This window comes from Fusarium solani (assembly GCF_023522795.1).
Source record: "Fusarium solani strain SB1 chromosome Unknown bctg00000000, whole genome shotgun sequence".
Classification (NCBI taxonomy): domain Eukaryota; kingdom Fungi; phylum Ascomycota; class Sordariomycetes; order Hypocreales; family Nectriaceae; genus Fusarium; species Fusarium solani.
The window spans coordinates 4,956,732-4,980,423 of record NW_027072157.1 but is presented as its reverse complement, the minus strand read 5'-3'; the positions used below and the strand labels follow the sequence as shown (position 1 = coordinate 4,980,423).

Below are 23,692 nucleotides of genomic sequence, written 5' to 3'. Positions count from 1 at the left end.
TGAAGCTCAACTCCTCATTGGCCAACCCCATGAACCTATGACATACCACTGGCAATCGATAAGCACACCTCACGTAATCAGCGATAAGCCCAAATTTTCCCTTTGACCAAGGCAAAAGCATCGTCAACGCCGAAACCGCCCAGATCGCAACACCATTGCACCCAACATCATCACTCTTTTTTAATCAAACGCCACCTTACAAACACCGCCAAGATGAGCTTCCTCGGAATGGGTCGTCCTCAGCCTACCTCGGAGCAAAAGATTGCTGCCGTGGAGAGCGAGATGCGCATGATGGCCGACACCTACAACCGGTAAACACCAACCCCTCACCTGGCTGGAATTGGCTTTGTAGCATGAATTAACAGTAGTCACTAACTCTTCTGCAGTCTCCAGAACTCGTGCCAGAAGAAGTGCATCCCCAACGACTACCGCGAGGGCGAGCTCAACAAGGGCGAGTCCGTCTGCCTCGACCGCTGCACCGCAAAGTTCCTCGACACGTCGATGAAGGTCAGCGAGATTATGCAGCAGCAGGGCCAGGCCCTCGGCGGCCAGCAGGGCGGCGGCATGTTTTAAGAGGCATTAGATATGGGGGGACACAACACGAATAGCCGCCCCCCTCTTTGCAACGAAGCGTATAGATCGGAAGGGCGTAACGGGAAGAATCGCCACCGGGAGAAACAAGGGCTTGTACGAATATATGCTTGGGAACCGTTTCTCGATGATTAGATGCTTGGGTTTGCGTCACGGGGCGCTCGCATCGACATGAACCGGAGGCGGCTTGGATGATGAGATGAATTCAAAGGTGTCGTTGTATAATATCTGTATATGGATTCATGCTACAATCCGAACGAAAAAAAGAACACCTCCACTACAAGCTCTCTGTGTGCGTCTGTCTGTATCGCCATCTGTCGTTATATCAACGCCTTCTCCCATGGGTAATCTATGCTCCATGCGATGCTTTGTCCCAAAACTCCGTGCCAGAAAACGCATGTGAAAATTCACAGCCCCATGACAATGCTCCATGATTCGACTCGCTCCACCACTAATTATACCGGCGCCTGAATTATGGCGTAGACCGTGTGATATCCGGGCCAGTTCCAATGCCTGTCATCGTCCTGAAGAGCCAATGTAACCATCCTTCCGTTTCGAGCTGGATCTTGAGGTCCTCGGCTTTCTTCTCCATGTCCTCCACCTGCCTCTCAAATGTGACAATACCATCTTCGACGTCATTCACCTTTGATAGGAGAGCATTGATCTCATAGTCGAGACGCGCTACAAGCACCTCGACCTCCTTCAAGCCCTCCGTCAGGTGGGATCGCTCCTCGGCAAGGAGTTCGTGAGAACTGATACGCATCCTTTGACATGCCTCATTCAACTGGTAGTAGAGAGCGTGGAGCTCATCCTTGTCCTTTGCGTAGCGATCGTCGAGGAGCTCAACCGCCTTGAGCTTCTCTGTCACCCACGGCTCGATGCCCTCCTTGATCTCATCCATCTGCCGGCTGAAGAACTGAGCAAGGTCATTGAATGCTTCCAGATTCGCAAAGTCGCCCGTGGTATCCGTGATATCAATGATATCATCCCACCCTAGCACGGCTTCTTCGGCATCGCTAAACGACATTCGGCGTGGCCATCGGTTCTCATTGAGGATCCTCTCTGATCCGCACTGGAGCAGCTGGATGCTATGCCGTCGTGAGAGTCCCACGCGCGCGGGCCTATTCTTGCGTTCTGCTTCCAGAAACGGTCCCTGAATGTCTGCTTCATCAACCAGAGATCCAACAGCCGAGGGCGCTTTGGAGAGTACATCCTTGCGCACCTCGGCACCAATGTCCATCAGCTCACCCTCCTGCTCACGCTTCTGAGTCTCACAAGCTGGAGCCGAGGCAGGTTTGAAATCGACAGTCGAAGTAGACGCAAAGTGCGAAGTTTGGGGCAGACCTGGAATCACATCCGTCTCACCCCGCCTCATCGCAGCCAGGTACTCTTCTGGTTTGTTCTTCCAAGTGAATGCCCTGCCTACCCCTGGCATGGGTGCTGTGGTGGAAAGCATGGCTGTGCTGAGTGCCTGGTTGGAGCCCCCTATACCCATCTCTCCAAAGTCGTCCCTTGTCGAGACCGAAGGCCGAGTGTTGTGGCCTCGTAGACCTCCTCCAACAGCATCTTTGATGCGCCCAAGACCAGACCGAGCGTCGCTCATTTTCCCAGCGACACTCTTGAACATATTCTTTCGCAAAGCATCCTTGTCACCTGCGCCCTCGCCGATGCTAGTAGCGGAGCCAGGGGGAAAGGCTGAATAGATGCCAGGCGAATCATCTATCCGCCTCGATTCTGCTTCGCTCTCTGCAGGCGCAGAATATACCCGTTTTGGGTTCGAGTTTGAATCGTCATCTTTCCATTGCAGCCCATTGCCAAGCTCTGGGCTGTGATTTGGTAGTTCTGCGAGCGTCCTTCGAGGCTTGCCATGCCAGAGCCATTTCGGCCTGTCGCCGTAGGCTAGACTGACGAACCTGTCAATGTCAAGGGTCTCAATATCAGCAAGTCCTCCTTTGTCCTTGCCTGATACCATGCCCATGACAAACTCGCCTCTTTTACCTCCGACTTCTGTCAGAGTCGATTTGACCGCTTTTTGCACACCCCAGCCCTCTCCAGCTGCCGCCTTGGCAGATACTGCGTAGAGTTTGAGAATCGTCTGGCGGTCCAACCTCCGTGTCCTTTCGAGTTTTTGTGATTTTTGGAAATGACCAATACCACGTTTGGTACAGTCAAGGTCGAAGACGTCCTTCGACACCGGAGCGCCATACCAGTGAAGGCGGTTCCTCGCTCCCATAAACATGCCTAGAAGAGCTGACACAGTGGTCGGCCCTAATATGCCATCAGTAGGCTCGAAGTTGTAGTGCTCAGCACCAACTTCAATCCACCAGTTGTTGATTGCCATCTCCGTCTTGTCGCACAGAAGTCCATCAATGAACTCGTGACCCAGCTTGTCAAACATGTATAATGCAACTTGACAGAGTTTGATAAGCTCTATCACAGCTTGGCTGACGGCAACCCGATCGCTAGTTTTGTAGAGTTGTAGGAACTTGGTTTGGGTCGCCTCGGCCGGGTCTGAGAGTGTAAGGCCTGACCGCCCCGAGCATCCTAACCGTTTGAGATCCTCGTTGACAATGAATGAGGAACGATACTTGCGAATATCGCCCTCGGGGATGAGAATGACGGTAAGAGCCGAGGGGAAGCTGCTAAGGTTTGTCACCATAAGCTCTCCTAGAGCTGTTTCCTTGGGTCTCGCATGCGAATCCTGGATTGCTTTGAAGTAGGCGCGCAGCTTGGCCGGCCAGAGACTCTCCTCTGCCGGTACCGAGAGAACACCAACCGCGACAGAGTGTTTCTCATCTCCAGTATAAGTGACAATGACGAGGGTTGGTGATTTTCTCGAACACGCCCATTGTTCGACAAGGTAGGACTCGTAACCGCGTAATATCCCACGACGCTCGACAACACTGACATTACTATCGTCTTCAAGAAACCTATACATCAAAATATTAGGACTGGCGTCGCGCATGTGGACCAGGGGTGACGGCAACGAACCGAAAGGCAAAAGGGTCTGCAAAGACTATGTGTTTCCGTGGTGGTGCTTGTTGGGGAGGCAGAAGGACAGGCTCAGCAGCTTTCTCATGCTCAGCATGAGGGTTTGTATCGACTGGAGGTAGAGTGCCGTCTGAAGGGCTTGCTCGTCCGGTCCGCTGGACCGAGCCTTTGGCGGTAACGGGAGCGAGATATTCGTCTTCGAGCCGGTGGATTCGAGGATCCGGTGTAGAGGGGAATCGGAAGGCCATGGCGTCGTCATCGACCCCTGGGGTTTAGTCGCGGCGGTCTCGAGCTACATTCTCGCCGTCCAGCTGCGCGGCGAACGAGGCAGAAGACGGGCAAAAGAGGCCGTCTCCAGGGGTCGCTTGGGTTCTTGGGAGGCCTTTTGTTGGTGTTCAGGTTCAGGGCCTGCATGTGATGCAATAGCTCGAGGAAGGCCTTGCGTTAGCTCTAGGTACCTTACCTTCTTGGCTAGGTAGCTGCGGGGCACTAATTCCGTGTGTCCCCACGTGAACCCCGGCGGAGCTGGGGTCATACAGAACCTTACTTCAAGGATGGAAGCGAGATGGAGGGAGGAGCAGTTCAACACAGGTAGAAGACAGGGAGATGATGGCTCAGGATAGACGATTTGACTGCATGAGAGTAGCCTTGAGAAGTCCAACGCATGAATTTGATAGAGCCGCTCTTGCTTAAACTAGAAGCTTTCTGTTAGCTCTGATTGGCCAGGGTCATAGTGGGGATAGCCCCCTTACAAGCAAACCCCCGAAGCTGTCTTATCGATAACAGCGGGCCGACACTATCGTCAGTGGAAGCCGTCACTTGGACCTCAGACGACATCGGCCGTCGATCACGGCAGCGCCATTTCTCTTCCGCTCAAACCGTTACTCAAGCTTTTGGATTAATCCCCTGGAATTCACCGACTCACAAGAAGCCCAATTTTGAGGCTTCACCTGTAATCATCCAGAACTCGGCAACCACAGCTGGCCGAAACCCCACCGATATCACAGCCATGGCGGGAGCCGACAGCGATCACGTCTCGCCATTTGCGCCGCTCATGGTCGAGCTGGCTCGCATGAGAAAGTCCAATCTCAACGCTGCGATCGATGATGTAGACCAGATCATAGATTTGCTCACTGCCACGCGGGAGCAGGTTGCTGGAGGTTGGCATCCCAAAGCATATCTCATTCTGGGCTGTCTAACGTCTTGATAGAAGCGGACGCGCATCGCATCGGCATGACCATGATGATGCTGCAAAACCCCGTCAAGTCCCGGCTCGAATCAGTCACACAAGACCTCAAGGAAGTCACAAAGGCACAGAAGGCCTTTGGAAAGGCTCTGGACAAGGTTGGTTATTGCTACTTGACTGCTGCTGCTGCGACGGCCACTGACCGACTTAGGCGCTCCCTCACCGCGAACTTCCCATGGAGACCGATGCTATGGCTGACCACCCGGGCCTGATCAACCGAGCCATAGCTATGCATCTCCTACGGGAAGGACAATTCTCCGTTGCCTCGACGTTCCTAAACGAAGCTCACGACCACCCTCCGCATCGCGAAGCCCGCTCCCCTCGGCAAACGGACGAAGACGGTGATGACGATATGGACAATGACGACGACGACGAACCCGAAGATGATATTCGAAATCTGCACTCGGAGCATCTGCAAAATAAGTTTTCCGAGATGTACAGCATTCTGTCAGAGCTGAAGGACCGCAATCTTGTCCCTGCTATCGACTGGGCTCGCGCCAACAGCCCGCAGCTCGAGACCAAAGGCAGCACCTTGGAATTCGAGCTTAGCAAGCTTCAGTTCGTATGGCTCTTCAAGGGCAGCTCAGTCAACGGCCTCCCCGATGACGCCGAGCGCAACGGACCCCTCGGTGCTCTCGCCTACGCCCGTCAACACTTTGCCAGGTTCCAGGCTCGACACCTGCGCGAGATCCAACAGCTCTGCTGTGCCTTGGTGTACGCCCCGAACCTCGCCGCTTCGCCCTATAAGCACATCTTTGAGATAGACTCGGCATTCGAGGACGTAGCCATGTCCTTTACCCGCGAGTTCTGCTCTCTGCTTGGCCTGTCTGCCGAGTCGCCGCTCTACGTTGCTGTCACAGCTGGCTCTATCGCCCTGCCTCGCCTCATAAAGTACACAACCTACATGCGCGAGAAGAAGACGGAGTGGACGACCGAGAACGAGCTGGCCTTTGAGACGCCCCTACCCGAATCCATGATCTACCATCCCATCTTTGTCTGCCCCGTGAGCAAGGAGCAAACAACGCAAGACAACCCGCCCATGATGCTCCCCTGCGGTCACGTCATCTGCCGCGAGTCTCTACACAACATCACAAAGGCAGCGCGGTACAAGTGTCCCTACTGCCCGACTGAAGGCCACCTTAAGGACGCCGTTAAGATCAGGCTCTAACAAGTGACCCTTCTCTTTGATACCTACTCATCTGCATAGCTTTGTCTTTAATTGTTTCGCGCATGGTTATTCACTACTCTGGGCAATCCGGCGAACTTGGCGTTGATGGATTTATGGGTTTGCGCAACGGACCACCCCTTAGCCTCTGGTCACTCATGTTTATAGTGTTGCGAATGTTGGGATATGCCGCCGACTGCTTAGTAGACTACCTAAGTTATAGTTCCAATACCACATCAAACTTGTGAAACACGGAATGTGGGAGCTGTGTTGAAGAGTTACGACATCTGACGTTTCACCATGCTGAAACCATTAAACATCATGTGGAACAGCAAAGAAGCCGCAAGTTTCACATATTCATGATTCAACTACTTGGTATGTATTCACTATCCTAAACAACCAAGTCCAAGGTTTTCTACTAGGCCGCTCTAGCTATCTCGACGCTCCGTGATTCACCATTTCCACCCACCACCCTATCGTGGATATTCTCCACGATTCAACTATCTTCAAGTGACAAACAAAAAACTCCCGGATCACTCATTCAAAGGAATGAAGATTTGTGAAACGCCTAATATGTTTGGGTCTTGACATAGGAAAAATTAGAACCAAGAGAAAAAAAACAAAGAGGACCAAAGGAAACTGCAGACACAACCCGGGGATATCATCTCTTCGCCTTCTGTTCACGCCTTTCTCATTTGGCTACCGTCCGTTCCGAGCCTGCCCTGTCTGACCGGTGCCATATAAGGGAAAATTTTAGTATCCTTTCGTAAATTCGTGTCTTTATACAATGATCCCTCGGAGCGTTTGCTGCCCCGGGGACCATGGCTCGTTGATGCGCCGATTAATCAATCGTCATTCGGCTGGGCGCTTGGGGCTTGACGTCCTGCATGTTGATCGAGTTGATGTCGGGCTTCTCCTCAACCTTGCGCTTTCGAGACAGGGACTGAAGGTGTGGCTTGAGGCCCTTTCCAAAGTTGCACATGCATACAATGGCGTTGGCGATTGTGAGAAGGATAAGGAGGATAGTGATGACGGCGAAAGCGGTAAGTGATCGGCGGACAGCCTCGTAGGCTTCCTTGTGTCCGGGCTGGTAGATTCGGACCAGCTTGAAGAGGAAGTAACTGAGACCACCAAGATAGAGAATGATGACACACACCATGCCAGGCTTGTTCTCCTTGCGGGTGAAGTAGGCGGCGGCGAGTAGAATGGCGATGGTGATGGGAATGGTGACAATAGTCAAAGCGAATTCGGGATCGTTCTTCTCTGCGACAACGACGACAAACTGAACGATGAAACCGAGGAAGAAGAAGAAATCGAACTTGAGCAGGGCAATGTAGATCTGGGTCGCGTTAGACATTGAACTTGAATACGTGATATTCTGAGGCTTCAAGAGAACGTACCTGGTAGTGGAGGAAGCGCTTCTTCATGCGGTAATCAGCGCCAATGTTCTTGAGAATGTCCCAAGCATACTCCTGGTAGATCTTCCAGGAGATGAAGATCATGCCAACGGTCGCCAAGGCGATAATGGCGGGGATGGCAACCAGGTAAGGCTTGACATCGCCCCAGAGGTCAGCGGCTGTGACACCCTTCTCGAGAGCATTGTGCGCCCCAAGGATGTCGAAAGCCTCCTTAATCTGGTCAACCTGGATGGCAGTGTAGACCATGAGAGCCAGGTTGGAGAAGCAGACTCCGATAACCTGGATAGTGTTCTTCTGGCGGAGGGCATCCCAAACGACAACGAGAGTGTAGAGGAAGCCGAAAATGAAGAGGGTTAGGAAAGTAGGAATAGTCTTGTACTGAGACTGGACCTTGGGCAGGTTGATGTGAGGGCCGAGATTGAACTGGAACTTGCCAAAGATGTAGCTGCAGTAAGCGTTAGTGACGAGGCTCTGGGAAGCTGACACGTGAGGGGTTGTGAGCAAGACTTACGCCTCAAAGCAGATACACAGAACGGCCTGGAGAAGAGAAACTGTCATGAAGCAGGCGGGCCATCGGCTCGTGAGGAAGCCCGTTTTGCCGTTTAGTGTGCTCGTGGCTGGAACAGATGGAGAGAAGCCTTCTCGATAGGCGTAGCCTTGGTTCACTGTGGGATCGACGCCGGAGGTGTCGCCAAAGTTGGGCTGAGTGAAGGCGGCGGGTTGAGGAATAGGCTGAGGAGCAGGCTCTCCATCGCTGTAGGGCTGGTTGTAATGACCTCCATAGCCATAGCCGTGCTCAGGGCCGAGGAGCGACCTGCGAGACTCTAGTCGGGTAGCCACGGTGTGCATATGTTCGACTCCAACCGGGAGTCACGGGAATCAAGTCGAAAAGAAGATGACGATGGTCGTCAAGGTCGTTCGATTGTCGATGGACGACGATGCTGATGGATGAAGAAAACTCGAGGACGCGTGGATTCGGTCGGGCGGTCGTGGGTCAGGGTCTGTGATGGAAGCTCACGCGGGCGCCGACGCGGGGAGGAGCGGTTGATAAATAAAGCCCCTTCCTGGGCAATAATTAAACAAGGAAAAAGCAAGGTCGCGAGACGGTAGAGGTTGAGAAACGAGAGACGGCGACGCAATTGCGAGGTTTTTGTTGTTGCTGATGAGTCGATTTGTCGACGCAAACGGCCAGGGGAGGATGGATGGGATGAGATTTGAGATTGATGGGGGAGAAATGAGAAGAAGAGGCGAGAGGCGTTAGAAATGTCAGAGAGCAAGGTCCAGCTCGAGGCCGCTGAAACAGGCCAGGCCTGGCCAAGTTAAAAGAGAGCGCGCCCAGGATCAGTGGGTGGGAAGCCCAGAAATGGAGTGGATGGGCGGACAGGGGTGGCAGGGCAAGGGGTGGCAGGGGTCCAGGCGTTTTTTTCTGGGGGGACGGGACTCGGCGGTGGGTGCAGCCACGGGCAGCGTCTGCCAGTCCAGTGGGTTTGGGCCGCTAAATTCGCAAGCCCCAGTGGATTCCTACTTTCGATGGACTGGGTGTCGAGTGCAATCTGTCTCAGACTTGTTGATATTTCTCGGTCGGCTGAGGATGCACTGTTTTCGTATCTCGCACCGTGACCGGCAAGTGAATGAGAGAGTAGGAGACCACTGGGGCCGTCTCGGCATATATGACGCAGCTGGCCAGCATGCTCATGTCCTGACCTGAGTCCTAGCCTAGACACGCCGAACAGAACCGACCCGGTAGCAAGGCGTTGGGCTGACTGACGGGGACGGCACCGTAGACGCGGGATGCTGCGTCTCTAGCCTCCAGACTTGGCGGAGAGCTACTAATCACTGTGTGTGTGCATGATCAGCCTTGGAGGGATCCCATCCCATGAGAGACCAGAGCATGGCATGGGAACTGCCGGCCACGATGGGCGGTGCCATCTAGAGCTACTGTACTTGCATTAGGTAGTGCTAGACGCCTTGTAGGACAACTTAATTAGTGACAACCTTGCATATCGCCATCCGAGTCCCCGTTGCCGGGCTTCGAGATTGCAGAGGGCTATGGCGATCGCCCACGAGAATGCCCAGTCTTGGGGAGCAATCCTGAGGCAGTGCAAGTGGTGCGGTCAATCTGTTAGTGCATCCGACCCCAGGAGAGCGTCCCCGGCATGCAGATGGGTGTGGAGTGCCAGCCTGACATGATCTCACTAACAGCGGCTACAAAGCACGGGGCTTGGATGCAATGTCCGTCGGACTCAGCCCAGTCACACACAGCCACCTCTGCTCAAGATGCCGTCACGCTGCCCCCCTTCAATGGGGAAGGGGGCTCTCAGAGCTTCCCCTCCATCAATGATCCATGAGGTGACAATGGATGGATGGGCTAGCGCGAGGAGGCCTCGGTTGTTGTGCTGTGCAGTGCATACGGCAAGGTGCTAAAAACAGCAGACAAGAACCAAGTGATGGCTGGGAGTTCATCTGGTGTTGAGCGCTCCTCTGGGTTGATTTATCATTTACCGCTTCTTTCACATGCAGCCCTATCACAGTCAACCGCCAGCCACCTCATTCCAACCGCGTCAACGGGCTCGATACACGGGTAGATAAAAGGTAATCGAAAGTGCAGTTAAATTGGTAGTGTGTCGAAAGCCTGGGCAGCTGCCCACTCGTGATCTGCAGTGTAGTATTTTCATGATTGCCAGTTCACACTCGGGATTCGATTCTTCACGGACGGCATCCCCTGATTCCGTGTTGATTCCAGGGCCTGGGGTCATACAGTAATGCAGCCGCTTACTGTATCTAGGTTGCCCTGTTGGCCGAAGCTGCCCTGGTCGGGACAACTCGCGCTCGTGTCCCTGATATGAGACGTTGTAGTAATCGTCTATCGCGATCCACCCACGTATGCCATAAATAATTCTGGCCATTGGGAGAGTCCCCAGTCGGATGCACGTCAGCTCGTAAATGTCCATTTACCGTCCAATGCCAATACCCGCTCTGCTGCTTCTCGTTGTTGTCGTCATCTTCAATCCCGGCCTGCCCGTCAAACTGTCTCCGTCAGTGCCAGAGAGTGGATGGATGTCAGATCAGGTACTGACTGTCACTTGGGGCTTTGCAACTTGAAGCGATGGATCTTGATGCTGTGACATGTATCATTCTAGCCTTGTTTGATGCACACTTCCCCTTTCAACCGAATGCAGATGCGGGAGCAGCCCCGGTAGCAGAGCCTCGATTTTAGCTTGCTCCAGCCATTCGATACCTTGCTCGATGCAGAAGTTTGTCTCGCCGTTGGAATGCACCAACGCGCGATCGTGATCAACAACGGTTCAAGACGTGGCGGCGGGAGGCCGGCGTTGCTGTTAGTTAACCTTGTCTTTAATTAATCGCTAGATATGGAATTGACCGTGTCCACCCTCATGTGATGCTGGCGATATCTGGTATTGGGTAGGTGCTGTGGATGCGCGATCATACCTGCCTCCATTGACCAACCCGCACATTATTAAAAACCACCACTCTTCCGCAGACGCCATGTATCCATCTATAAAACCCAACCTCACATTAACATCCATCAACATCAACTAATCCCAACAGAGTCAAGGCTCAAAGGAAATCGAGATCCCAGGAACCCCATCCATACCCGAGCACAGCCTCCTCGTTCACGCCCCCGGCGTTTGAATCCGTTCCGTTCAACCACAGTGAATTCGTCGTGGTTTGCTGCGCCGCGACTCCAACTTGCCCAATCTTTTCTACCTCCTTCGTTTCAGCAGCATACTCGATCGCCTGGAAGCATGTCGCCTTTCCAAGAAATTGGTGCAATAGTCCCGTGAAGCTCGTGATGCAAGGCCTCACCAGCTCTTCAACGCTCTCCTTGCCCGTCGCCGGGAATACTGTCTGTGTACCAAAGTACGCAGTCGCCATGCTTCCGTGTCCTGTCATTACCCCCGCAAACTGTTGGATAATGCGAGCTGCCTCGTGTGCTACCGTCCATCCTTTCGGGAATGCTTCTAGGATTGTGATTAGGACAGCTACTTCGTCCCTGGCTGCGAACGGTGCCGGTCCTTGTGCTCCCCAATCGTTTGAGCCGTACGATGCCACAAAGTCGTGCATCAACACCAAACACACGGGCAGCAACCTGCACAGTGACACCCGGTTCAGAGGCAGCTGTCGCTGCTGCAGGAGAGCTGAGTTGGCCTGGAGCTGCTTTCGAGCAAACTCGAGCAGCTCTGACCGAGGCACCGCCGATGCGGCACTGTTGAAGTGGTTGGGGAAGTAAAGGAGAACAAGTAAGTGATAATACTGTGCGCTTAGCCAGGTGACACTGCTGTGAATAGGCAGGTTGTCGGCCTCCATTGGCGACATAAGGCACCCGTTGCTGTACCAATCCTCGATCTCTGACCTCAAGCTGCTGAGCACTGCGCGTCGATCTAAAGACGAGATACCTGCAGTCTCTGCGGTTCGTTGCAGATGTACTGCGTGAAGAATCCGATACTCTAGTTGCCGAAGTTGTATGACATGCCGGCTTGTCTGCAGGTTTCGAGCATATACGGCTCTATCCGTACTCGCAAACTCTTCAACCGTGAGCCCTGGGAGCGGAACGCTGGCGTGCTCATCCGTCAATGCCACTGGGAGGCCTTGTGATGCAGCCATCATGCGATCTAGAACAAAGATGCTCCAGTATAGTCGATGCCTGAGTTCCGTCTCGGCCGGTGTACGAGGTTGGTCATCTGGCCTCGTCAACCCGATGACCATAGCCTGACGAGCAGCGATGCCGACGATAAAGTATGCGGAGGTCGCTGTGGGATCAAAAAGGGAGTATAGTCCCAAGAGAACGAGGATCTGTACCGACTCGACGCCCTCATTGCAAAGACACTCCTGGATGATGTCTGGATAGACTACATCAAATCGTTTGGCCGTGTCGCTCGGTATCTGTCCTGCCCGTACTAGAGATGTACATCCGATGGCCATGACAAGATACAGCAACGTCATGGGAGGATCTTGGTCCGCAGGAGAAGCATCTCCTAAGGACTCGAGGTCACGACGTATCTTGACCTGATCCACAAAAGGATACGCTCGGTTAACATGGCGAAAGAAGGCATCCACGAAACGACTTGGCGCAATATCGGGAGGGAGGGCTTGTCGAGCGATTAACCGCCGTCTGGTGATAGAGCCATCACTCGAGGCTTGGTAAGAGAGATGACTGCTCGTGGTTCTCACGGTGCCCGGATCTCTGTCCTCTATTCGCACGTCACTGCTCTGCTGCCCGGTCATGGGGTGGTCACGTCCACGGATCAACGGGAGAGGTCCGGCGGTATCCAAGGGAGGGGTCGCCGGACCCGGAGCCCTTGAAAGGGGCGATGATGCTGCACCCGGGTTTGTGGAAGGCCCCACGCCGTTCCGTTGCCCACCGCTGAGCACGGGGCCTAGATCGACTCCAGTTTCGATGGCATCTATCCCACCCTGCTGACCTGGCGGGAGCAGGTTCTCGTCGATATAGCGACTAAGCCATTGCACACGCGAGCGAAGCTGGTGGGCCTGCGCCTCCGCGTTGGCAATAGGGCTAGTGTAAGAGCATCTCTGACCGGCGCTGGCGCAGAGTGAGCACACGGGATAGGTGCGGCTGCACTTCTTTTTGAAACTGCGACAGCGATCACAGGCCGGAGCTATGGGTCTCCCTCCCGAGCCCCGACCCGTTGGCGGAGGCTGTCTCGGCTGTTGCTGCTGCTGTCCATCCTGTCGGCGAAGTTGCGCATCTCGCTGGGGTGCCTCCTGCAGCCGCTTATCAGGAGACACTGGAGGTGAAGCGGACCGGGCCCGACCGGCATCTCTCGGGATGGAGACACCCTGCGGAGGCGGAAGCGGTGGATCGAAGCCTTCATATCAGATGCCATTTCGGGAAACCGGGGCTCTTGCGAGCGTCATGCCTTGGAATCAACTGGCCCTGGTGAGGCAAAAGGGAGCCGACTGACTTGTCAGTGAATGGATTGCCATACAGATGGACGACGACAGATGCAGTGAAGCTGGGACCTGCCAACATTCAGGAGAGTACCCAAGAGGAGAAAAACAGGCAAGCATCTCATTTGACGGCGGTTCCTCTTCGACACGGAGCCGCATGCGCCATCCTGACCGTTGTTGACGAAGGTGGATCGAATTGCGTGCTTGCACGAGGTGATAGCCCTGGGATCAAGAGGGGACGTTATCAGACTTTGAGCCGCTACGACACTAATGGCAGTTGACCGAGCCGCGAACCCGTTAGCTTTGTCAATGGTGAGGATTTATGCATATGGGAATACGACAAGGTCAGAGATATGAGATTTGTTTCTGGAGGAATATCCAGATCTAAAACATCAACCAGGACCGGAGAAGCTGGGGCAGGCGGGCAAGCTCCGATGCCCGGAGTCGGCGTCGCGCGGAGCCCGACACGGGATTGCCACAATGGGAAATCGGGCCCAATTGGGCAATCAGGCCATCCGTGATGGAGGATGGAGGATGGAGCGGACCGGCTCCAAGTCACAACTACAGGGTCCCATGAGGCTATTTTGCGGGATCCATCGGCGGCGTGGATTTCAGATGGTCAAATGAGACCACGCGGGTGCTTGACGTGAAGTTTGACGGTTGAGTTCCAAGATATTTATTAGGAAGCCTTACGGCCGAAGCACGCCTTCAGCCGTCCTACGGTCCTACCTGCTTATTCATTCCATCACACATATTCAACACATTTACGGCATATTCTTTGCGTCTGCTTGGTGTAACCTTCAGAAGAATATTTAAGGAACTTGGCATTAAATCGACTTCCAATGCCTCTGGCAGAGAAACTTCAGGTTAGCCGCATTGCCATCATTGGCGCCGGCCCAAGTGGTCTTGCAGCGGCCAAGTACGTCTCGCTGATACCAATTGCGACTTATGAGAGCTAACAGCAAATATTCAGATACCTACTCGCAGAGAAGAAATTCTCCAAGGTGCACATCTTTGAACAACGTGCCACTCCAGGTGGTGTCTGGAACTACACACCTCTCGCCCGCGAGAATGGCTTCTCTGTTCCGAGAACGCGGCCCAGCAGCCTCCCCGACCAAGCTCTCTGGCCCAAGGAGGATGGGGAAGTCGAGTTCATGTCACCCATCTACGACTTGCTCGAGACCAACATCCCCCACTCGCTCATGAACTACACCGACAAGGAGTTCCCCCAGGGCTCATCGCTGTTTCCCCGACACAGCGCTGTGCTGCAGTACCTCAAGGAGTATGCCGAGGACATTACTCCGCACATCTCGTATCAGTCCCAGGTTTTGAGTATCGAGAAGCCCGGGTCAGATCGGTCTAAGCCGTGGCAGGTTGAAGTGCTTGATTTGAAGGCGAACAAGGCGACCAAGGACGAGTTTGACGCTGTTGTGGTGGCCAGTGGCCATTACAATGACCCCTTCATCCCGGATATTCCTGGACTTGTCGAGTTTGACAAGGCGTATCCGGGTGCCATTTCACATTCCAAGTTCTACCGTCGACCTAATGACTATAAGGACAAGGTAGGCAATATCGTGCACAATTTCGCAACCCGCGCTTACTGATCTTGTCACAGAAAGTCATCGTTGTTGGCAACTCGGCGTCTGGTGTTGACGTGAGCGCCCAGCTGTCTGCAGTCGCCAAGCATCCCATCTTTATCTCTGAAAAGGAGAAGCCCACAGTGACACCTCCGGCCAAGGAGTCATGGGCCGCCAACGTTCCCCAGATCGTCGAGTTCCTCCCCTCGAAGCGTGGTGTCCGCTTCGCCAACGACCAGGTAGAGACCGACATTGACGCTGTCATCTTCTGCACGGGCTTTCACTACTCGTATCCTTTCCTCAAGTCGCTGGAGCCATCCGTCGTCGTTCCCGATGGAGGCTATGCGGCGCACCTGTGGGAGCAGATCCTCTACACGGCTGACCCAACCCTTGCGTTCCTCAGCGTTCCCCAACGTGTGGTACCTTTCCCTATCGCCGAGGCGCAGAGCGCTGTTGCAGCGCGTATCTGGTCTGGAAGACTCAGCGCGCCTACAACGGCAGAAATGGAGGCATGGATAGAAAGTGAGCACGAAAAGAAGGGCTCCGGCAAGGCTATTCACCTCATGCACTCTCCAGAGGACGTGGACTACATCAACCGTTTATACGAACTGAGCAAGACGGCCCCAAAGGCCCCTGAGCTGGGACTCGAGAACGACGGAGAGGGCAAGAGGCCTCCTTACTGGGGACTGGACAAGCGCTGGGTGAGGGAGAGGGTGCCCAAGATCAAGCTCGCGAGCCGGGCCGTGGGGAGAAGAGGCACGAGATCAAGAAGCTCGAGGATCTCGGGTTTGATTATGAGGAGTGGAAGAGGACGCTCGAGGAGGGGGAGAAGCTGTTTTGAGGGATAGACTAGACTGAGCAGGTAGACTTGTTATGCTTATGAAGACCATGTTAATTTTAAATTTGAGGAGGAGCTTTGAAAGAATGATGGCTCTCTGAGTTTCTCAACAGAGCGATGTCTCAGCTTTGCTCTTTGGTAGATTCATGTCTTCCACCACAGTTAGAAGAGACTTTACTCCTATCACGATGATTTAGGATTTTTTTCTTCTAACTCAAGACTGCGATTAGATGGCGAAAAGAATAGACACTGATGAGTATCTGGTGACTATACCCTAACGGTACCTATGGATATCAGATAGCCAAGTTGTCTGATACCTAGGTAGGTACATAAGGTAGTTAGTTTACCCTCCTATCTTATCACATGTTCTGAGAATTGAGCTTCACAAGAGGAAATTGAATGAAATGAACAACTTTTAATTACATTACAATCTAAATGCTACGCTTGAGACATGAATAATAGGACATATATACCAAAAATGCAATCCAACTCTACATGGGTTGAGCCTATGTGAGAGCATGTTAAACGCTCGGTTAGTTGTCAGTGGCTTTTTCGTTGTCGTTTTTCGCGTCCTTCCTCCCCTTGAGCGACATGAGACCCGTCTTGTGCTCCTGATGCTCCTTGCTGAGGTTCACCTGCTTTATCATCATGCTGATGATCAGAGCCAGACCAGCAAAGCAGGTATAGACAATGTACATTGTCTGCAGACTCTTCCAGTAGGCCGTCTTGGCCACCCGGCCTTCGTGACCGCCCATCTCGCCCACAACCTGTACGTTGCCCGCCGCGTTGGAGCCCGACAGCAAATTCGCTAGGTCGGGGCCTAGCTCCCGCTCGAGCTTGGGGTACTGTCTCTCCATCTCGTTGTTGAAGATGACGCCGCCGATGACGACCGACACCGAGGTACCGAGCTGACGGATCAGGGAAAAGGTCGAGGTGGCGGCGGCAATGTCTCGCGGCTCGATGTTCGTCTGCAGCGCGATCAGAGGCGCCTGGAAATTGGGGCCAATGCCAATGCCCGCGACGATCTGGAAGATGATGATCTTGACCCAGTTGGCGCGTGGCTCAAGATTGATGAGCAGGCCAAAGCCCAGGACAGTCACAAACATGCCCGAGACGATGACTATCTTGTAGCGACCCGTCTTCTTGATGATGATGCCGGCCGCGGCCGAGACGAACGACAGGGAGAGTACAAAGGGTAGCAGATAAACGCCAGAAAGCAGAGACGATGCACCGAGCACGCCTTGAAAGTATAGCGGGAGCCAGTAGCTGCCAGACATGAAGACAAAGGCATGGGTAAAGGCCAGCCCAAAGGCCGCGTTGCTGTTTTGTTTGTGGAAGAGATAGGGAGGCATAATGGGGAACTTGGCAACCTTCCACTCGTAGACGAGAAAGATGCCAGACGTCACGACGCCAAAGATGAGGAGGCAGATGATGGTGGCCGAGTCCCAGGGGAAACTGACACCTCCGAGCTCGATTCCTAGCAGCCACATGATTGTGCCGCCGATCATGAGCAAACTGCCCGGCCAATCGAGAGCTAAAAGGCCCTCCTTCATTGGCGTCCGGGGGTTGTGCAGCTTGAGGACAAAGATCAGGATGACAATGGCAACGGCCGACAGGGGGAGGTTGATATAGAAGCACCAGCGCCAATTGACTTGGCTGGTGAAGACGCCGCCGAGGATGGGACCGACAGCAGAGGCCAGCGCCCACACCATACCCAAGATGCCAAAGTACATGCCTCGGTTCCTTATGGAGAAGAGGTCGCTGATGGCGATGTTGGGGAGCACCACCAGGCCACCTCCGCCAACGCCTTGGATGGCACGCGAGGCGATGAGCATGGCCATACCATTGCTCACGGCGCATAGTAGAGATCCGATCCAGAAGGTGACGGCCGCCACGAGGATGATGGGCTTCCTCCCAAATATGTCTGACAGTTTCGTCCAGGTTGGTAGGAAGGAAGCATTTCCGAGCAGATAGGCGCTTCCTATCCAGATATAGCCCTGACTAGACTTGAATTCGTTGGATATCGTAGGAACAGCAGTTGTGATGATGGTGACATCCAAGGCGGCGAGGAAGAGCGCCAGCCCGAGCGCAAACATGATCAGGAAGGTTTGGAGCTTGGTCCGCCCAGCCTCCGGGGCAGGAGCAGCCGCCGGGGCATTTCCTGGATCTGCAACTGCATTGGAAGGAGAAGAAGGAGCAGCCCCGTCTCGCTCAATGTCGTCGAGCGTAGTCTCAGAACTGATCCTCTGGTTTGGATTTGTCGTCGAGGCCGCCATTGTCAAGACAGCCGACAAGACTGACGAGACTGAAGAAGCGGAAATTCCGTAAATGAATTGAATTTGAGAATTGCCAATGTAGTTGCAATAGACCTTGTTCGGAAGGCGCCGTAGACCGCGTCGAGGATTGGATTGCTAATCAACAATGCAGTGCAGTGCACTCCGATATTTGGTTGTCTTGTCGCCAGAGTATTTCCGAGGAATTAGTCGTCGTACTTATATCTGCTGCATCGTCGACAACGCAACCTCTTCACCTTTTTCACCTTGTCCAATTCAGCAACCCGGTCGGCATTGTTTGGTGCTCGAGAGTCGAGGGGGTAGGAAAAGCAGAGACTTCGGCATGCTCTCTTCTCCGAGGACCGGGGGTCAACTCCCTAATACGGCTACCCGGCTCGCAGGGCGCAATGGAGTCGTTGTCAAGTGCCATTTCGTTTCGTTAGGTAATTCGGCGAATGAAGCTTGGCCTGGGGCCTCTTGGAGGGTGGAGCAATAGTTCCTTGAAGCGTCAACCAGACTGAGATTCAACCGAGGAGGGTGTGGAGTCTGCACCCTTAGTCACTTATTGCCGGTTCGTAATTCCGATCCTTCGTCGCGGGGACGACGCCCAAGATCTCTCGGAATCACCCTAGGTTCCGTCTTATGTTGGCCTGGTACAGTACTGTAATTGGTCTTGGTCTCTTCAACGTCATCCCCGTCGTCGAGACTCGCGCCGCGTCATGATTCATAGTCATACACTGGCTCCTATCGCCGAGCTTGCGACGAGATGCTCATCCAGTTGCCGCGTAGATCTGGTTAACATGGACAGGGATGACTCACCTCGCCGACGAGACGCTGGCTCTGTCGAGCTTTGTCGACAGGGTAACCTGGCCGCTCAGGCAGTCGAGATGGTACTGGTCAGCCACTACAAGTCTCCGATCCGAAGAGGCGGCACTTCATCAGCCACCACAAGTGACCGAAAAGCCCCTATGAACGTTTTTGGAAGTTAGACGAATCTTGAACTTGGGCCTCATCAACAACTCCGCAACCCTCTCCACACCATGGAAGCATGTCTGACAGGAGCTGGATCCATGGATCTTCCCATGTCTCAACCACCCACATGGCAGGCCTCAGCGAACACCTTCTCGGCCTATGCGTTATGTCTCAACTGACATGTCGGACAATGCAAGCCACGCGCATCTCTTCGCCAACCGAAAATCACAACCCGACTGACCGGTTCTCCTTTAGGGGAGCCTCGCATGAGCTTCATACCTTAAAAGTCCGCAGCTTCAGTGTGTGGTAGTAATACATCCATGTTCAGTAAATGTCACAATTGTACATGCCCAACGCCAATCCCAACCTCAAGATACCGGCGCTTTTTCCCTTGCTCGCTGAGCGTTCAGAATATTTCTCTTCTACACGACCATCGTCTCATGGACCTGGCCACCACTCCAATTAGAAAATCTTGGTGATACTCTCTCTGGAAATGACACTGTTCTGTCGCTCGTCACGCTTGACACGGAAGAAACTGTCGCAGAAATCGCTGCATCTCATATGCCGCAAAAACTCCTCGTCGTGTGTGATAACGATGAGCTGGAAGTTGCTCTGGGCCTGGCGAGCTTTGATGATCATGTGCAGACTCTCTGCCAGACTCTTGATGTTGTCGCGGTCAAGGTTGGTCGTAGGCTCATCGAGTGCAATGAGACCACAGTTGACGCCGAACGACTCGGCCAACGCCAGACGGATGATGATGGATGCGAGAACCTTCTGACCAGCTGAGCACCGGCCACGCATGTCCATTTCCGTGTCTTGCTTGACCATGCAAAGCCGGTAGTTGTAGTTACGCTTGCCCGTGCTTGACTCGTTGTCTGAACGAATGAGAATTGTGTCGATGTCGGTACCCTGGTATGTGCTCTGCCACAACTCGCCAGCGATGCGGTTCACTTCGGACATCTTCATCGAGTGGAACTGCATGACCGCCTTGTCAACGGCCGAACTGCACTGCGCAAGATCTTCAATCGCAGCCTTGGTAGTCTCCACGCGAATGTGCGACTCTCGGTACTTCCTCTTGGCATCCTTGTAGTCCATCTCCCACTCCTGAAGCAGTCTTCCGAGCTCCTCGTCCTTGGTCTTCATGGCTCCCATGACAGAGCCGCGCTCCGCAAGAAGGCGGTTGTAGTGGTCCTCATGCGCACGAGCTTCAGCCTGGAGACGTTCATAGTCTTCGTCTGCATTGCGGTCTTCGAGCTCGGATATCTCCCTGCGGATGACCTCGACTGTGCGAAGATTCTTGCGGTAGTTGAGGTTATCCCTAATGTTCTTCTTCTTCCGGTCTCCGTTATCAATGTCTTGCTTCAGTTTGTTTGTGCGGACTGTGAGGTCTGTCACCTCCTTTTCAGTGTTCGCAATCGTCTTTTCAAGCGTGGCAATGGCACGCTCGTTGGATGCAAGATTGGAGGGGCCGCCCCGGTCGATGTAGTCTTGGATGTCCGTGTCCATCATCTTCATCTCGCTGACAGAATTGGCAACATTGTCACGCGCGTCGGCAATGACTTGCTCCTTCGATCGACCACGTCGAAGTACATCATCCCGTGCGGACCTTGCCTCATTAATGCTAGGTTCAATGCTCTCCAATTCTTCATCGGCGCGTTGAATCACCTCTCGCTGGTGAGAGAGTTCCTCCTTCAAGGCCTGAATCTGGGTTTGCAGATCCTTCTTCTTGTCCAGTTGCCCAGCTGCACGGCTAATCTTGTTTCTCAATTCACTCTTCTCGAGCTCGAGCGCGCTTATCTGATCCTTCATGCGCTGACGATCTGTGGTCAACTTGGAGATGCGGTTCTTCAGGCTCCTCATCTGCTCAGACACGCCAGCCTGAAGCTCGTGGATCTCGTCAGGGCTTCGAGTTGCACCGCCCGACATCTGCTGAGACATGATGCGATCGACCTGAGTCTCTGACTCTCCGATATCCTTGACAGTCTGGGTAATATTCATGACAGTCTTGGACATATCTTCCAAATCTTTCTGCTTTTCCTCCTCGGCCGACACGACCGACGTTTGCTCTTCGAGTTGTCTCTCCAGAGCGTCGAACTCGGCCTCAACGGACTTGCATTCGTCGCGAAGGGACGGGAGCTCAGCTGACAACCGTTCATAGGTGTCGTAAGCTGATCGTACCGACCGCAGCTTTTCAAGGCTTGCCACTGTCTCCTTCAGGTCGTTTTCAGTGTCGACTTTGCCCTTGGGGTCAAGATTCTTCTCAATCTTCTTGCTCAAACGCTCCAAGCTTGCGGCTTGGTTGTCATCAAAGTGACGCTCACAGAGCAAGCACTTTCGTTTCGAGTCAAGCATGCGCTTGCACTTGTTGTAGTAATCCACAAGAGCGTCAAAGAGACTCAGGTCATTCCTCAGCTCTTCCACCTGCTGCTCTACTGTCTCAACCTCCTCAGTGTAGTCCTCGACAATCGCATTGTCTCGAACCGTCTGGAGAGCATCGACGACCTGTTGCTGACAGGTCGTGGCCTCCTTTGACTTCTTGTCAAGAGATTCCTTCGCCGTTCTCATTCTGAACTCCACTTTCTGTTGCTTCTGGCGTGTCTGGTCGCGACGCTTCTGAGCGTCCATTACAACCTTGTTCTGATCTTTGACAACCGACTGGAACTTGGCATCAAGCGATTCTGGCTCCCAATCACCACCAATGATCTTATCCAGCTTTGCCTTCCACGTGCTTGTCAGAGTATCAAGCTTGCGTTTGCGGTCAGCAAGTTCCTTTTTCCTGTAGTCGAGTTGAGCTCTCTCTGAGGCGAGACGAGTACACTCGACCAGCTCTCTGCCCAGCTTGTCGCTTTCATTCTCAAGTTGATGAAGCTTGTCATTTTCGCTCGATAGTTGATTGTCCCAGTCTGCGTTCTCAAAGGCCTTCTGAGATGTCTGGCACCTACTGTCGAGGTCTTGCATTTGCCCATCCAGGATAGCCTTGGCACCCTCATCCACATCAATCAGACCCGACTCGTTGTGGAGCACGGCTGTGCGTTTCTCGATGGCAGTCATCCGCTGTTTAGCAGATACACGATCCTGCGTTCGGGCAGCCTTGCGACCCTCAAGCTCAGTAATGACACCAGTAGCTCGATCCAGCTCGACCGAGTTTTCCTTTTGGAGGCGTTCCAAATCTCGCTTCTTCTCATTGAGGAGCTTCTGAAGTCGGTCATTGAAAGACTTCACTTGGTGATCAGACAAATCACCATCAAAACCCGAGAAGCCATATGTCTGGGCAGTTTCCTGGATCATTTCCATGCGGGTCTTGAGTTGGCGCTCATACTTGTCCTTGTCGGACTGATGCTTGCCTTGCTCGGAGAGTTTGGTGGACAGGTCTTTCCGTGAACGCGCCAGTTCGTTTTGCAACTCATTGTACTGGGTTTTGTTTTGGTCAGCTTCTTCTTGGAGATGCTGCATGCGATCTTCATAGTGGGCAAGGTCGCTTTCCAGTCTAGAGTCGGCCTCTGGAAGTTCATCTATCGTAGCCTTCAGCTCCTTGACGGCCTCTTCTCGGTACTCGAGTTGCTCGCGCTTTGTGTTGAGGGTTTGAACGATTGCAAGATGGCTGTTGGCTGTCTCTCGGATTTCCCGGATTATTTCCTGGGTGTTGTCCATCTCAGTGCTGATGGACTCGCACTTGGCCCTGGCTCCCTCAATATCCTCTTGCAACGCGTTCATTCTCTTTTCGGCTCGGTCACCTCGGTCCTTGTTCACTTTGTTGTGGGCCTCGTCGTTCTGGAGTTTGCCTAGTTGCTCGACCTGTTTCTTCCTGAGCACCTTAAGGTTGTCGATGGCCTTGGTGTACTTCATGGCCTCAAAAATTTCATCAAAGCGCTTCTTCAGTGCGGCAGGTTCGCTCAGCGGCCAAAGGGACTCGTCTTGGTGACAGAATATGACGGCATCAAGGATCGCAGGTGAAACACCAAGCCGCTCGGGAATCATCTCATCCAGCTGGGCCGTACGGGTCGATGTAGTTGTTCGTTCCCCATTGTTGACCACAACGAGGGAGCAGTCAAGGGTCTTCTGTGAGCGGGTGGTTTTCTTGACAGTGAGTTGTATACTTCGGGTTGCGACATGTTGACGGTCGTTGATCGATCGGAACTGCAGCTTCACCTGGGCCATGACCTCTTTTTCACCACATAGCTGGGGACTGTTAAAGGGATGAAAGAGCCAGCATTAGGAGTGTGGCATCGCACCTTGGGATCATGGATGAAAGCGCCGCCCTTGCTGTTGGGCGGCAGCTCACCGGTGGTAGCATACTTGAGACATTCGATAATGGTAGTCTTTCCGGAGCCGTTGTATCCCACGATCAGTGTCAGTGGGGTGTTGAACTGGATGGCCTCCCGGACGGCAGGGCTGAAGGAGCGCACGCCCGAGATGGAGAGCTTGTCGATCTTCGACATGCTGGGCGGCTACCGCATCGAGGGTCGGGTAAAAGCGAAGTTCGCAATGTTAGGGCCGAGAGTATCTACTAGGTCCAAAGGAGTTGATTCTTTGAAAGCGTGCTGCGCATCCAAGTGTGGATTAGGCAGCTGAAGTCGAATGGCATGGGTGACGCGACAGGTTGCACCCAACGCGTCGAGTGCCGATGCGAGATCACGTGCCTTGCATTTAACCGTAGTTCCAGCGGGCTTATACGGAACAAGTGTATTCT

The 23,692-nt window shown here is 53.6% G+C and overlaps 8 protein-coding genes across 8 annotated transcripts; 3 read left to right on the top strand and 5 right to left on the bottom strand.

Moving 5' to 3' along the window:
• Positions 1-213: 213 nt before the first annotated feature.
• On the top strand, positions 214-573 carry MRS44_001573 (uncharacterized protein; the record flags this gene model as incomplete). The annotated part of the gene is made up of 2 exons (XM_046274872.2): positions 214-311; positions 387-573. The coding sequence occupies 2 exons, from the start codon at positions 214-216 to the stop codon at positions 571-573; spliced, it is 285 nt and encodes a 94-aa protein (XP_046138160.1).
• Positions 574-1,063: 490 nt separating this feature from the next.
• On the bottom strand, positions 1,064-3,830 carry MRS44_001572 (uncharacterized protein; the record flags this gene model as incomplete). The annotated part of the gene is made up of 2 exons (XM_046272002.2): positions 1,064-3,521; positions 3,583-3,830. 2 exons carry the CDS (start codon positions 3,828-3,830, stop codon positions 1,064-1,066), a joined length of 2,706 nt encoding a protein of 901 aa, XP_046138161.2.
• Positions 3,831-4,147: 317 nt separating this feature from the next.
• MRS44_001571 (uncharacterized protein) lies at positions 4,148-5,996 on the top strand (the record flags this gene model as incomplete). The annotated part of the gene is made up of 4 exons (XM_046267303.2): positions 4,148-4,173; positions 4,369-4,742; positions 4,793-4,926; positions 4,980-5,996. 4 exons carry the CDS (start codon positions 4,148-4,150, stop codon positions 5,994-5,996), a joined length of 1,551 nt encoding a protein of 516 aa, XP_046138162.2.
• Positions 5,997-6,834: 838 nt separating this feature from the next.
• On the bottom strand, positions 6,835-8,260 carry MRS44_001570 (uncharacterized protein; the record flags this gene model as incomplete). The annotated part of the gene is made up of 3 exons (XM_046270502.1): positions 6,835-7,332; positions 7,394-7,856; positions 7,923-8,260. 3 exons carry the CDS (start codon positions 8,258-8,260, stop codon positions 6,835-6,837), a joined length of 1,299 nt encoding a protein of 432 aa, XP_046138163.1.
• Positions 8,261-10,990: 2,730 nt separating this feature from the next.
• MRS44_001569 (uncharacterized protein) lies at positions 10,991-13,278 on the bottom strand (the record flags this gene model as incomplete). Its single annotated transcript, XM_065623749.1, has 2 exons — positions 10,991-13,156; positions 13,207-13,278. The coding sequence occupies 2 exons, from the start codon at positions 13,276-13,278 to the stop codon at positions 10,991-10,993; spliced, it is 2,238 nt and encodes a 745-aa protein (XP_065480173.1).
• Positions 13,279-14,184: 906 nt separating this feature from the next.
• MRS44_001568 (uncharacterized protein) lies at positions 14,185-15,767 on the top strand (the record flags this gene model as incomplete). The annotated part of the gene is made up of 3 exons (XM_046274874.2): positions 14,185-14,261; positions 14,316-14,904; positions 14,958-15,767. 3 exons carry the CDS (start codon positions 14,185-14,187, stop codon positions 15,765-15,767), a joined length of 1,476 nt encoding a protein of 491 aa, XP_046138165.2.
• Positions 15,768-16,290: 523 nt separating this feature from the next.
• MRS44_001567 (uncharacterized protein) lies at positions 16,291-18,033 on the bottom strand (the record flags this gene model as incomplete). The annotated part of the gene is made up of 1 exon (XM_065623748.1): positions 16,291-18,033. The coding sequence occupies one exon, from the start codon at positions 18,031-18,033 to the stop codon at positions 16,291-16,293; it is 1,743 nt and encodes a 580-aa protein (XP_065480172.1).
• A 1,431-nt stretch (positions 18,034-19,464) lies between these two features.
• Positions 19,465-23,441, bottom strand: MRS44_001566 (uncharacterized protein; the record flags this gene model as incomplete). The annotated part of the gene is made up of 2 exons (XM_046272003.2): positions 19,465-23,181; positions 23,235-23,441. The coding sequence occupies 2 exons, from the start codon at positions 23,439-23,441 to the stop codon at positions 19,465-19,467; spliced, it is 3,924 nt and encodes a 1,307-aa protein (XP_046138166.2).
• Positions 23,442-23,692: the final 251 nt, after the last annotated feature.